Here is a 14010-nt window from a genome sequence, read left to right on the forward strand (position 1 = left end):
AACCTACTAAATCAGAATCTCAGGTGGGACCCTGCAATCTGTATTTTAACATGTGTTTCAAGGGTGAGAACCAGCTCCAGTAATTCAAACACATTTGCGCTCGTGTAGATTCTAATCAAGGCAGGTAAAGCCAGCACACGATTATCCAAGCTGAGAGATATGTGCGTTAGACCCTGATTCATTGCATTTTATTTTATTGAAATCTGCTTCAGACACTGACCACAGTTGAGACAACACCACATCTGAGCTATAAAATGTGTATGGGGTAGCTATAATCAGGTGAAAAAAATCTGCAAACCAAAGATTAGATCTTTTCCCTTAGTAACTAACAAATAGCCACAAGTCTATCATTGTTTTAAAGTATCCCAAAAGCTGCACTCTTAACCATTTCAGAAGCTTCTCTCTAGATGTTCCCCGTACTAATGCATGGCGTTGTTACTCTGGGTCTCTGGTGTTACTCTCTCTGAGCTTGTCTGCCTCTATTTTTAAAGTCTTTCCCCACTTCCTTTTTTCTTTTGATGCACCTTTCTGTTCTCTTTCCACAACAGAAACCTATTATTTTGTTCTTACTGATCTAATGTACTACATTTATGGAAGAGTTTTACATTCCCTTTTTAAAAAAATTTTAAAAGCAAACAAATGGTATATTTGTTATCAAGGGGTAAAAACTATGTGAGATTGCATTGCTTTTCAATTTATGTTCCCTTGGAGAGTTTGGGGGTGGGGGTGGAGTTTCCATCTCCTCTAGTTAGAAAAATATTTGGAAAAAATTGTTAGAGGGATTAGAGTGTGGCTAGTCATTTATTATTATTATATCTTTTGTAAAGTTTGGGCCCAGTTCCTCCTCCTTAGTTACAAAAATAAAGGAGGTGGTTGGTCATATTTGATCTGAATAAGGTCCAGTTAGTGTGGAAAACCCTCCAGGTCTCCTTTTCTTCCCTCCACACCTTGCTCAACTCTCTCCAATCTGGTGCAGAGCCTTGCGGACTGATAAGACCTTTTCCTTTCGGGTTATCTCCTTTTGCTTTATTTTTGTGAGTGTGTTTAAAGTACCACGTGCATACTGAGAAAGGCACAGGCCATGAATGTGCATCGAGATGAGTGAACATACCCGTGTACTCTCTACTCAGATCGAGAACTGGAACAGAACCTATATCCAAACACCCTCCTTTCCACACGCCTTCCCCAGGCCCTCCCACCTCCTCCCCTAAATCCTGAAATTCTAGATTCATGTTGCCTATTTGGGAGCTTGATATAAATGGAATCATAGCATATGTATTATTCCGTGTTTGGTGTCTTGAAGTGAACATTCTGTTGGTGAGATTCATTCCACGTGTTGCAGGTACCATTCGTTTATTTTCATTACTGCAGTATATTTACATTGTGGGAACACATCACAGCTCGTTTATCCATTCTACTGTTGAGGAACATTTCAAGTGTTTCCAGTTTGCGGATATTACAGATACTTGTAGGCGTCCTTTGGTACACAATGTGTATGAATTTCTTTTGGGTGAGAGTGGGATTGCTAAATCACAGGCTACGTATCCACTCAACTTCAGCAGAGACTGTGAACCCGTTTGTCAAAGTTGTTTTAACAGATAACACTCCCACCAGCCACGTATGAAAGTTCTCGTCGCTTCACATTCCTTCTAGCACTTGATATTATAAGTCTATCATTTTAGTCGTTCTGGTGGGTCCCTCTTTGTGGCTGTAATTTGCATTTTCTTGATAACTGATGGTGGTGAGCACCAATGTTTATTGGTCCTCTTGTGGGAAGTTCCTTTTCAGATCTTTGCCCATTTTTCTGTTGGATTGTTTATCTTGTTGATTTTTAGGAGTTAGTTATATAGTCTGGGTAGGAGCCCATTATTGGATATATATTTTACATACGTTCTCCTACTCTGACTGAATAGTTCTTTTGACGGGATTCAGTCCTTTCCCTTATGATCGTCTTAAAGAACCTCTGCTTTTATCATAAAAATATTTTTCCGTGTTATAATCTAGACTTTCTAGATCTACAGTTAAATACTTAATCCAGCTGGAATTGATTTTTATGTAAGATCTGAAGTAGGGGTTCAAGATTCATTTTCACGTGTATGTGTTATCTCAGGACCATTAGGGTTTGGGGGTTTTGCGTTTTTCTTTTTGTTTGTTTGTTTGATTTGGGTATTTTTTCTTAGTTTTTAAACTTTAGAATAGTTTTTGATTTACAGAAAAGTTGCAAAAGTAATACAGAGAGTTCCCATATACCGCTCGCGCAGTTTCCCCTGTTGTCCTTATCTTATGTTATTATAGTACATTTGGCATAGCTCAGGAATTAATATCGATATGTTATTATTAACCAAAGTTCATACATTATTCAGATTAGGACCATTAGTTTTTGATAAATGGAAGTGCTGTTGTGGGATGCCTTGAGACCACATCCTGTTAATTAAACCTTCAGTAACAAAGTCCATCATGGTAAGAATCAGCTGTCTTTGGCCTCAGCCTAAGCTAGAGAACTCAGCAGGGCTCAAGTAATGTGAACTTAGGTCTTGTGATGTCACTGGGAAGGAAGTGTGGAAATCCTACAAATAAAGGCCCTTCCGTTTGTGGTCAGCTTAAACTCTCATCCCTAGTTTTAAAAATTCTCTTTGTGAGTTTTAAAGTATAATGAGTAGCCTTCTTCTTAAGTCCTATAGACTTTAGTTTTGTAGTCTTGAACCAAACTTTAAAATACATTGATGATGAAGAGCTTTTCAATTTTAGTCACCATGCTATACATTACATTCCCGGGACTTATGTATCTTCTAACTGGAATTTGTACCTTTGACCACCTTCACCCATTTCACCCACCCAACCCTCCACGTCTGATAACTACCAATCTGTTCTCTGTTTCTATGAGTTTGGGGTTTTTTTAGTTGACATGTATGAGTGAAACAATATTTGTCTTTCTCTGTCGGACTTATTTCACTTAGCATAATGCCCTCCGAGTCCATTCATGTTGTTGCAAATGGCAGGATTTCCTTTTCGTGGCTGAACGACATTCCATTGTGTGTGCACAGCTATATATACCACACCTTCCTTATCATCGGTGGACACTTCGGTTGTTTCCATATCTTGGCTATTGCAAATAATGCTGCAATGAACATAGGGGCACAGGTATCTTTGAGATAGTATTTTTGTTTTCTTCACATAAATACCCAGAAGTGGAATTGTTGCTAGATCGTATAGTAGTTCTGTTTTTTTATTTTTTGAGGAACATTCAAAGCTTTTCCGTAGTGGTTGTACCAGTTTACAATCCCACCAACAGTACATAAAGATTCTCTTTTCTCTACATCTTTGCTCACACTTATGATTTCTTCTCTTTTTGATAATAGCTTTTCTCACAGTTGTGAGCTGGTATCTTGTGGTTTTGATTTGCATTTCCCTGATAAGTGATATTGAGCACTTTTTCATGTACCTGTTGGCCATCTGTATGTCTTTGGGGAAATGTCTATTTAGATCCTCTGCCCATTTTTAAATTGGTTTGGGTTTTTTTTTTTTAATTAAGTTGGAGGGGTTCTGTATACATATATATTTTGGGGGGATATTAACTTCCTCTCAGATAGATTTTTTTTCTCTCATTTCGTAGGTTGCCTTTTTTGTTAATGGTTTTCTTTGCTCTAAGAAGCTTTTTAAATCAATGTAGTCTCACTTGTTTATTTTTGTTGTCTTTGCTTTTGGTGTCAAATCCAAAGAAATCATTGCCAAGACTGAAGTCAAGGAGATTAATTAGCCCCTATGTTTTCTTCTAGGAGTTTTATGGTTTCAGATATTATGTTCAAGTCTTTAATCCATTTTTAGTTGATTTTTGTGTGTAGTATAAGATAGTTCATTCTCATGAGCAGATGTTTACAAAGCCAATATTAATGCCAGATGCCATGGGGTAAGAGACCTCAGTGTGCCCCTTTGGCCTTGGATGTGAGTGGTGGAAACTGTATGTCTGATCCAGTCTCCTCTTCCCTTCTTGGTTTGGGCCTGGGGAGCATCACCATGACCTCTAGTTCTGAGGAAGGCAAGACAGACAGCCACTGAGACTCCTAGACCTTTTACTGCAGACTTTCCCATCACTTGCCTCTTCTAGACTTCACAATAACAAACTTAAATGGTGCCAGTGTGTTTCAAAGTGTCCCTGACAGTCTTACTATTTTTACTTTTTAACGTAAAGTGCACACTGAGCCCCAGTGACCATCTTTCACTCTGACAGCAGACATTTAAATTACAGTGAGAAAGCAAGGAAGGCCAGCAAGCCATCCCCATTAATATTGTATGAAATAGTCATTATTCTTTAACCCAGCTGTAACCCCATCCTGGATGACACTTTTATAGTTAACGTATTGACCCCAGATGCACCCTTGCACACTTGGGTCATTTTGTCTTTGTCCTGCTTCTCCTCAGTACCATGAGCTCCCGTCACTCTGCCAGCCCAGTTGTCTTTACCAGTGCCAGAAGTTCCCCTAAAGAGGAGCTCCATCCTGCCACCTCCTCGCAGCTCGCCCCTTCCTTCTCCTCGTCCTCATCCTCCTCATCTGGTCCCAGGACTTTCTACCCTCGCCAGGGAGCTACTAGCAAGTACCTGATTGGATGGAAAAAACCCGAAGGAACCATAAACTCCGTGGGGTTTATGGACACAAGAAAGTAAGAATTCTTTTTCTGGGTGGTTTGCTTTTAACGTGACTGAGAACAGAAAAGTCGGGGGCAATTTTTTACAACCGAGAAGGCCAGGCTGGGGGTTAGGGAAGGGTTGGTTTGTAGGGAGATTATGTATTTGTTTCCTAAGTAAAACTTAACACATTATTTCTCCACCTCACTCCTTAAATAAAATGTATTGTCATACATTCAGATTTGAGAATCTTAGATCTCCTAGGAAAGAGTACAGTAGTCCTCCTTTGTCCGTGGGGTCTATGTTCCGTAACCTCCAGTGGATGGCTGCAACTGCAGGTAATACTGAGCCCTGTATATACTACGTTTTTTCCTGTACGTGCATACCTATGAGAAAATGTAATTTATAAATTAGGCACAGAGAGAAATTAACAACAATAACTAATAATAAAACAGAAACTTGATAACCGATCTGATAACCAAGAGAGCTACTAAATGACTAATAGGTGAATGGTATACACAGCGTGGATACACTAGACAAAAAAAAGATTCACATCCTGTGCAGGACGGTGCACGATTTCGTCACTCAACTCAGAATGGTATGCAATTTAAAACTTAGGAATTGTTTATTTGTGGAGTCTTCCATGTAATATTTTTGGATCATGGTTGCCCACGGGGTGGGTAACTGAAACCGCAGAAAACAAAACCTCGGGTAAGGGGGGATTACTGTGTATCTGAAGAACAAATTTCAGAATGATCAACCCTCTGGTGTAAAGACCACACTTGTCCCTTTGATGATATTAATCATAGCCTTCCCCTGTAGTTCTTAACTGAGCCAGGAGGCACGAGGGGAAATATTAGAAAGTAAATGACTTCCCCTGAATATAAAGGACTGTCTTACAAAGAAGTGCAGAAAAAGAAAAAGATTCAATTAGTTTGTTTTTGTCTATATAAAAATTGCATTTGGGATTCATACCCAGTGTTCTTTTATTAATAAGTCTGTTGCTAATTTTGGCTTAGTAGAGCTGATAGTTTCCTGTAAAAGAGTGATTTATTCATCAGACTTTTTATTTTGTGTCTCAAATTGGTTTTGTGGTTTTTTTTAACAAGTATTTATCCGAGTAGATTCTAATGTAATTGAACAGAAGCAGTTCTCCTTTTCTCTCCTCTAATCTCTCTCCATTGACTTACATCCTTCAGAGCCCCTTGTGCCCTTCAGTCAGACTTACTGATCTAGTTCCTCCCATCTCTTTCCATTTTCTTTCAAGGCGTCATCAGAGTGATGGCAATGAAATATCCCACACCAGGCTGCGTGCCTCAACCAGGGACCTGCGGGCGTCCCCTAAGCCAACCTCCAAGTCCACCATTGAGGAGGATCTCAAGAAACTCATCGACCTTGAAAGTCCCCCTCCCGAATCCCAGAAGAACTTTAAGGTAAGGACAACTTGGGGTAAATAGCATGAGAGTTCAGATGGGATGGAGCTGCTCGCAGTTACACCCTCCAAGAAGTGTTGGTTCCTGGCTCTTCCTCACTGGAACCCACTTCCCGCCATCATCCAGTCTTCCCAGTAATTAGTTCAGTGTTTTCCAAATGTTCTGTTCCTGCAGCCACATCTCTTTACTCCGAGTTATAGTAATCTGTCCCTCCCCCATGGCTTTTCCTTCTTCCAGGGTATCCTACTCATAGTAGTGCACAAGCATACTCTTTGTTTGACATTATTGCATCAAATGCCATTGCTTCTTAGAACTCTACAGAGACAACTGTGGCGCCCTTGGCACCCTTGTCAGACAGAAATTTTTCTGTAAGGTCTTTAGTGCCTTCTGTCCAAACAGTTCCCCTTCTCCCACACAAACAGCCCCTGCCCTATGTGCCCACAGCACCCTGGCCTTGCTTCTGCCTCCTGACCCCAGCCAGGCAAACCTACTGGCCATACACTATGTGCTCTTCAGTCCAGCAAACTAAAGTCTACACACTTACCTTCAGAACTTTCCAGACTTCTCTACTTTATTAAGTTTTCTCTCCGTCCCCTCTCAGAATTCCAGACTACAAATGCCTTCTCTGGAACCTAGTCCCCCTCCTCGAGTCCTGAACACTTGCTCGGAGTTTATATTTGTGTGTCAATGGCCAGACCTTTGCATGACCACGTGAAAGGGTTTGCTTGGCTCACTTCAGCTTGGAGGTCCCCTGAAGCCGACTTACGGCTCTCACTCTTGTCTTCTGAAGTGTGCAGTCTCACGCTCCCAGGGCTCGGAGCTGGTGTTTGCTGAGCGAGGCCCAAAGGTATTTCACTCTGAGCATAAGGCACGTCCGTGTGTGGTGTATTGGATAACCCCAGGAGAAGGAAGTCCAACCCGCAGAAGGTCATGGCAGTAAACTTTGATGTGTTCTGTTCACTAGGTTCTTAGTTAAATGATTTGTAGTCTGTTTGAAGTGACTAGAACGCTTAAGTTAAGAACTTTGAGAATTGATTGAAAATGGAAGCTAGACTGTTAAGCACTCACCATCCTCACACTGTGATCAGAATGCAAGGGGCGTGCCATCCAGAGGAGCTGTGTGGTCGTGTCCTAGGCAGACTTTCTCAGCACCATTTTCGTGTGCGTACACACACATGCCTCAGTGTGTATGTGTGTGCACATGCGTGCATTCTCCTCCAGATAAGTCAGATACCTCCTAAACTTAAAAATCAACATTTACAAAAGTGAAATGTACTCCAAACATCATTCTGGAGTTTTGAGAAAGAAATGGTTTATTAACATAAACATTAAGCTCATAAATCATTTTAAAGACATGCCAATCTTGATTTCTGTTTTCTAAGCCAGCACTAAACAGTTCCGACTCGTCACCCGGGGTACGAATGGTTTCCTTAGCAACCTCGCAAAAGATGGTACTTGAAACGTCTGTCTTTATCCATCAAAACCCTAAGAGGTGTATTAAAATGTTTAGGGACCCTTTATAAGTAAAAGTTATCTCACAGTATTCCTTTGGGTTTAGAGGAAAATAAAACTTGCTGTGTAAAGGAATCTTTCGTCCAATTCTAACATTTTTGGAAAGGGGCAAGCTTAAAAGCTTTCGTTCTTTTCATTTACTCATGCAGTGGAAATAATTGAAAGCAAATGTCTGTTTTGCCCTTCTTTTAGGTCTTGGCTTTTATTTCCAAAATGAATTACTTTAACATTCCTATGTGAAACAAGGGTGCACGTCTTTATGTTGTGACTATATTACTGTCAGACCCTCTGCAAAGAAAATGCTTCTGCTGACTAGACTATTGCTGTAAAGAGGCTGGAAGCAGGAACTGGAAATATCCTGTTTTCTCTCCAGTTTCCTCCTTTTCGGTTTGGTCTCGGATGAGTTCAGCTAAGTAGCTCTGTGTGTCTTCTGAGATTCATTGTCTAAATGACCATGAATCTACTGTGTCAATAAGGCCAGCGTGCCCTTGGGAAGTCTTCCAGGTCATAGTGGCTCAAGGCTCCAAGCCACTGCATCAGGCTTCGTGGTCCCAGGCGTAGCCAGCTTCAGGCTGTGATAACTTGGAACCCACTCATACCACACTGGCTTTCTTGGCTGGCAAGTGCTACCTATGAGCGATCATGAATATCAAATGACAGGGTCATTCCCAGACTCATTTGCCAGCAGAGTGAGATGTCTGCTGCAGGGCTCCGATATCTGTGGCAGCGCACTGCTGAGCAGGCTGTAATTGGGAGGTGGGTGGCTGCAGGGCCTCACACAGATGCTGCAGAGCTCCTACCTCAAGGGAAATGGCGGAGTGTAACATTCTAGGAAACCTGATTGGCAGGCAGAGATGGATAACATTATTTTCACTGAGGGCTGGATACAGTGATGAGTGGACAGACAGTGATACGAACTGCTTTCCAGCCAACACGCTCAGGTATAGACCAAAGAACGAGGCCTCCTGCAGCTCCAGTGTTTAGGAAGACCTGATACTTGCTCATCCTAAATGCAAGTGCAGGTAACCCATTCTACTAATAGCCAGGAGCACTGGACAGAGTGAGGGGAGAACAGGAGACTGACCTGGAGCAAGATGCCACCTTTCTAGGCCTTATTCCTCAGCTCCGAAACAGAGGAACAGAGTAGATCAATGATTTTAATGCCCAAAAACCCTTTCTTTGAATAAAATTATACGTGTAAGCCCAATATGTACAACTGAGGAAGCAGAGTTTCTCTGGTGGGAGGGCTGAGTGTCATGGGCTCCTGGGTCCCACCTGAACATCTCCTCTCACCAAGAGGTGATGCTGTGAGGAACCCTTAGTGCTCCTTGGAGCATCGTTTGAAAAACCTCTGGCCACATGCTCTTTAAAATCTCTTCTGAGTTGGCCGTCAACACTGTTGTGGTTCTTTCCCAGGGGCTGGCAGTCCTGGGCAGGGCCACTCAGCAGTCTCTGGTCTGACCTACAAGGAAGACAGGGCACTTGCAGGAACCGGAGCGGTGGGCACACCTCTAAGGCTAGAGTTGCAGACAGATGGGGTGAGGACTAGCCTAATGAGTTTGGACAAGATTGGGTCCTACTATTTTTTAATGGGCAGAAATCATCTAGGCAGACTGCTTCCTTCCATCTCCTATCCTGCCTCCCTTTACTGCAGGATGTTATAACTTTTAATAAAGCATGCTGCTTAAAGGACTTCTTCGAGGCATCTGTTTAGAGCCTTAAAGTATACTAATATTTCCCAAAGAGGCTGAAGCTAGAAGTGGTGGAAAATTTCTCTCCTATAAAACCATCAGGGTGGGGATACTCACTGGAGAAGGAAATCCCTTTGCTGAACACAGGTACTAAAAAAAAATGGAGAGCAGTTCTTAAGAGATCTGAGATCTGATTGGTAAGCAGGAGCCTTCTGTGGTTGTCCTACAACCTTGCAGATAGATGAGCGGTGATTTGGTTTTGTGTGGAGGGAGGGTTGGGTTTTTCTGTTTGTGTTTTAATTACAAGTGGCAAGCCTTTGAACCTCTCTGTGAAGCCACTCTTCTCTGTAAAGTGAGAAGAGAAATCATTTCCATACCAAGTTCTGTCCACTTCAAGACTCGTGAAGCATTTGTCATAGCAGCTTAGTTTTCTAGGCAGGCGCATATGTACCTTGGGTTTGGCTCATCATGAATTTTCAAAAGTGAGCACAATTGGCTACACCTGGGGCTGATTTACAATGTGCTTGATTAATAATTTTTGTGTTTATGCAGCAACTGTGCACACCACATTGTGGGTAGCGCTGACTTGATTAACCCTTGGCTTGCTGAGTGGAATCGTGTTGGACGCAAAGCACATGAATGAACCTAAGTGTCAACTCTGTGTTCTCAGCACCCTAAATGGATTCGTTGCTGTAGCGTTATCTCTCTTGTTAAAAAGTGTCTTGGAAAGTCCCACAGTAGCTTTCTGCCAGCAGTGACTCAGTCCTCCTACTCATATCTTCACCTGTTCCCCACATTGTTCTCCCTGCCAAGGTGAACAGTATTCTAAGAGGAACTGAATAAAGGTAGCTTTCCTGTTAACAGACCAAATGCTCTGCTGGCTTTCAGGGTGCCGGGTAGTTAAATATTGTTAGTGTGCCTGTTGTTTCTTAATGAATGGGATTCTCAGACGCTTGCTTCGCAGAAAAATCTCAAAGTAAAATCTAGTCACAAAGGCGCAAGACATTAGCAAGAGATATAGCTATCTGAAATTTTTGTCATTTATATATAACTGTAAATATTTGTCATTTATAAAGATGACTTCCCTGTTTTCATTTCATGAATGGAAATCTCTCTCACAAAGTAAATTATCGCCCAAACTGATTAAATATAATTACAGTAGTTAATGTTTATCAAGAGCCACCTATTATCTGAGTTAATGTATTGTGATGATCAAATGTTCTTGACGTCTAGCAAACATGTAGTCACTTGACAAGCTTCTGAGGATCCCTTCATGGCACTGTGGCGGTTCCCCTGGGGACCATCATATTATTTCATAATACCACGGATACATGCTATTGTGATCAATCCAGTGTTTCATTTATTTCTTGTAGTAATCCTGAGAGATGTTGTGCCCCCATTTCACAGACAAGGAGTTTGGTTCAGAGAGATTATATGTTTCGTCAATGACACAGGATTCAGATACAACTCACTTGTGTCTGATCCTCATCTTGTTCTTAACCGTGACACCACATGGATGAATTCACTCAATCACGTATCTGAATTGTGTACTGAGCACTGATATTCTGGGCTGAGGATGTGAGCAAGCACTGAAGGATGTAGACAGCCATGGTAGACTTTGACACTTCCTTGTTGGGCTCCAGGATTTGAAGAGGTGTGTCTGAGAGCAGTGATTTTGTTAACCCACCCATCGCCCTCCAACTAGTGAGTCATAGGTGCACGACCCAGAAAATTGACCTTCTGTTGTCTCAACTGTGTGTTTCAGTTCCACGCGCTCTCCTCGCCCCAGTCTCCTTTTCCTACCACCCCCACCTCAAGGCGAGCCTTGCACAGAACGCTGTCGGATGAGAGTATTTACAGTGGCCAGAGGGAGCACTTTTTCACCTCGAGGGCTTCGCTTCTGGACCAAGCCCTGCCCAACGATGTCCTCTTCAGTAGCACGTACCCTTCTCTCCCCAAGTCTCTCCCACTGCGGAGGCCTTCTTACACCTTGGGAATGAAGTCATTGCATGGTAAGTTTGTTTTTCGCTATAGCTACAGCTGATGATGGCCAATGTCCCCAAAACAACTGCTCAAAGAAGAATAACCGGACGGAGTCCTGCTAACATGCTCAGGTTATCTTAGCTCACCAACACCTTCCTCGTTTAGCCTCTCACCAGTAATGGCAAACCACAGGGTACAGACATTCAGCCTCACCAGACCATAAAAGTCACCAGGGATGCTTGCTGGTTTTTTAATAATTTGGGTGTAATTGACATATAACATTAAATTAGTTTCAGGTGTTCAACATAATGATTCGATATTTGTATATATTGCAAAATGATCACCACAATGAGTCTAATGACCACCCGTCACCATTCATACTTAGTTTTTTTATTTTCTTGTGATGAGAATTTTTAAGATTTACTCTCCTAGCAACTTTCAAATATGCAATACAGTATGTTAACTATAGTCACCATGCTGTACATTACATCCCCATGACTTATCTTTCTCTATAGGATGTTTATCAACTAGCACAATGCCCTCAATGTCCAGTATGTCCTTGCTAATGGCAAGATTTTATTATTTCTTTTATGTCTGAATAACATTCCATTGTATATGTACCACATTTTCTTGATGCATTCATTCATCAATGGACAGTTAAGTTCATAGTTTCCATATTTTAGCTATTGTATAAAATGCTGCTGTGGACATGGGGGTGGTTCTCTCTTTTCAAGTTAATATCCAGAAGTGGATATTTTCTTGGATAAATACCCAGCAGTGGAACTGCTGTATCATATGGTAGTTTTATTTTGAGAAGTCTTCATGCTGTTTTCCATAGTGGCTGTACCAATTTACATTCCGACTGACAGTGCATAAGCGTTCCTTTATCTCCACATCCTCACCAACACTTTTTAACTTTTTGATAATAGCCATTCTAACAGGTGTGAAGTTTTTGTTTGCATTTCCCTGATTAGTGATGTTGAGCATTTTTTTTATGCACCTGTTGGCCATCTGTATGTCTATGGGAAAAAAAATCTGTTCAGATCCTCTGCCCTTTTTTTCATCAGATTGTTTGGTTTTTGCTATTGAGTTGTAAGTTCTATATATTTTGGAGATTAACCCCTTATCAGATATAGGATTTGAAAATATTTTCTCCCACTCAGTAGGTTGTCTTTTCCTTTTGTTAATGGTTTCTTTGCTGTACAGAAGCTTTTTAGTTTAATGTAGTCCCACTTGTTATTTTTGCTTTTGTTACCTTTGCTTTGGTGTCAAATATACCAAATCATTGCCACAACTGTTGTCACAGAGCTGACTACCTAGTATGTTTTCTTCTAGGAGTTTGTTTTCTCATCTTACAATCATGTCTTTAATCCATTTTGAGTACATTTCTGTGTAACACGTGAGATAGTGGTCCAGCTTCATTCTTTTGCATGTGACTGTCCAGTTTCCCCAACACCATTTATTGAAAAGACTGTTCCTTCTCCACTGTCTGTTTTTGGCTCCTATGTTGTAAAGTAATTGACCATGTATGTGTGGGTTTGTTTTGGACTCTTTCTTCTCTTCCGTTGATCTGTATATGTGTTTTTATGCCAATACTATATTGTTTTGATTACAATCACTTTGTAATATAGTTTGAAATCAGGAAATGTGATGCATCCAGCTTTGTTCTGCTTTCCCAAGATTACTTTGGTATTTTGGGTCTTTTGTGAGTCCATACGTATTTTAGGATTGTTTGTTCTCGTTCTGTGAAAAATGTCATTAGTATTTTGATAGAGATTACACTGAATCTGTAGATTGCTTTAGGTAGGTTAGACATTTTAAAGATAATTAATTCTTCCAATCTGTCAGTATGGAATAGCCTTCATTGTGCGTCTTTCACTTTCTTGGTTAAATTTATTCCTAGATATATTATTCTCTTTGATTTAATTGTAAATGGAATTTTCTTAACTTCTCTTTCTGATAGTTTGTTATTAATATATAAAAATGCAACACATTTTTGTGTATTGATTTTGTATTTTGCAACTTTCCTGAATTTGTTTATTCCTACAGTTTTTTTTTTGTTTGTTTGTTTGTTTGTTTGGTGCAGTCTTTAGGGTTCTTTAATATAATAGGTCATCAGCAAATGGTGAGTTTTACTTCTTCCTTTCGTATTTTGATGCTTTTATTTCTTGCCGAATTGCTGTGGTTAGGACTTCTAGTACTATGTTGAATAAAAGTGATGAGAATGGTCATCCTTGTCTTGTCTCTGATCTTAGAGGAAAAGGTTTCACCTTTCACCATTGACTGTGATGTTAGCTATGGGCTTATCATACACAATCCTTATTATATTGAGGTATGTTTCCTCTATACCTACTTTCTTGAGAGTTTTTATCATAGATGGATGTTGAATTTTGTCAAATTATTTTTCTGCATCTTTGAGATGGTCATGTGATTTTTATACTTCATTTCACTAATGTGATATTACTACATTGATTGATTTGTGGATCTTAAACCATCCTCTCATCCCTGGAATAAATTGCACTTAATCATGGTATATTATCCTTTTAACATCTTGTTGAATTCGCTCTGCTAATAACTTTGTTGAGCATTTTTGCATCTATGTTCATCAGGATTATTGACGTGTAATTTTCTTTTCTTGTGGTATCCCTGTCTAGTTTTGGTATCAGGGTAATGCTGGCCTCATAAAATGAGTTTGTAACTGTTCCCTCCACTTCCATTTTTTGGAAGAGTTTGAGAAAGTTGGTATTAATTCTTCTTTAAAAGTTTG

At 40.6% G+C, this 14010-nt stretch overlaps 1 protein-coding gene across 19 annotated transcripts in view; it reads left to right on the forward strand.

Moving 5' to 3' along the window:
• SIPA1L1 (signal induced proliferation associated 1 like 1) overlaps positions 1 to 14010 on the forward strand; it is a 335407-nt gene that overhangs the window by 308494 nt on the left and 12903 nt on the right. For all 19 annotated transcript variants that reach the window (XM_081047663.1, XM_081047664.1, XM_081047665.1 and 16 more), the window contains 3 exons: positions 4420 to 4659; positions 5892 to 6057; positions 11026 to 11272. In XM_081047663.1, coding sequence (XP_080903789.1) covers positions 4420 to 4659; positions 5892 to 6057; positions 11026 to 11272 — 653 coding nt within the window. The remainder of the gene's footprint in view (positions 1 to 4419; positions 4660 to 5891; positions 6058 to 11025; positions 11273 to 14010) is intronic.

The sequence above is a fragment of the Rhinolophus hipposideros genome (assembly GCF_964194185.1).
Source record: "Rhinolophus hipposideros genome assembly, chromosome: 5".
NCBI lineage: Eukaryota > Metazoa > Chordata > Mammalia > Chiroptera > Rhinolophidae > Rhinolophus > Rhinolophus hipposideros.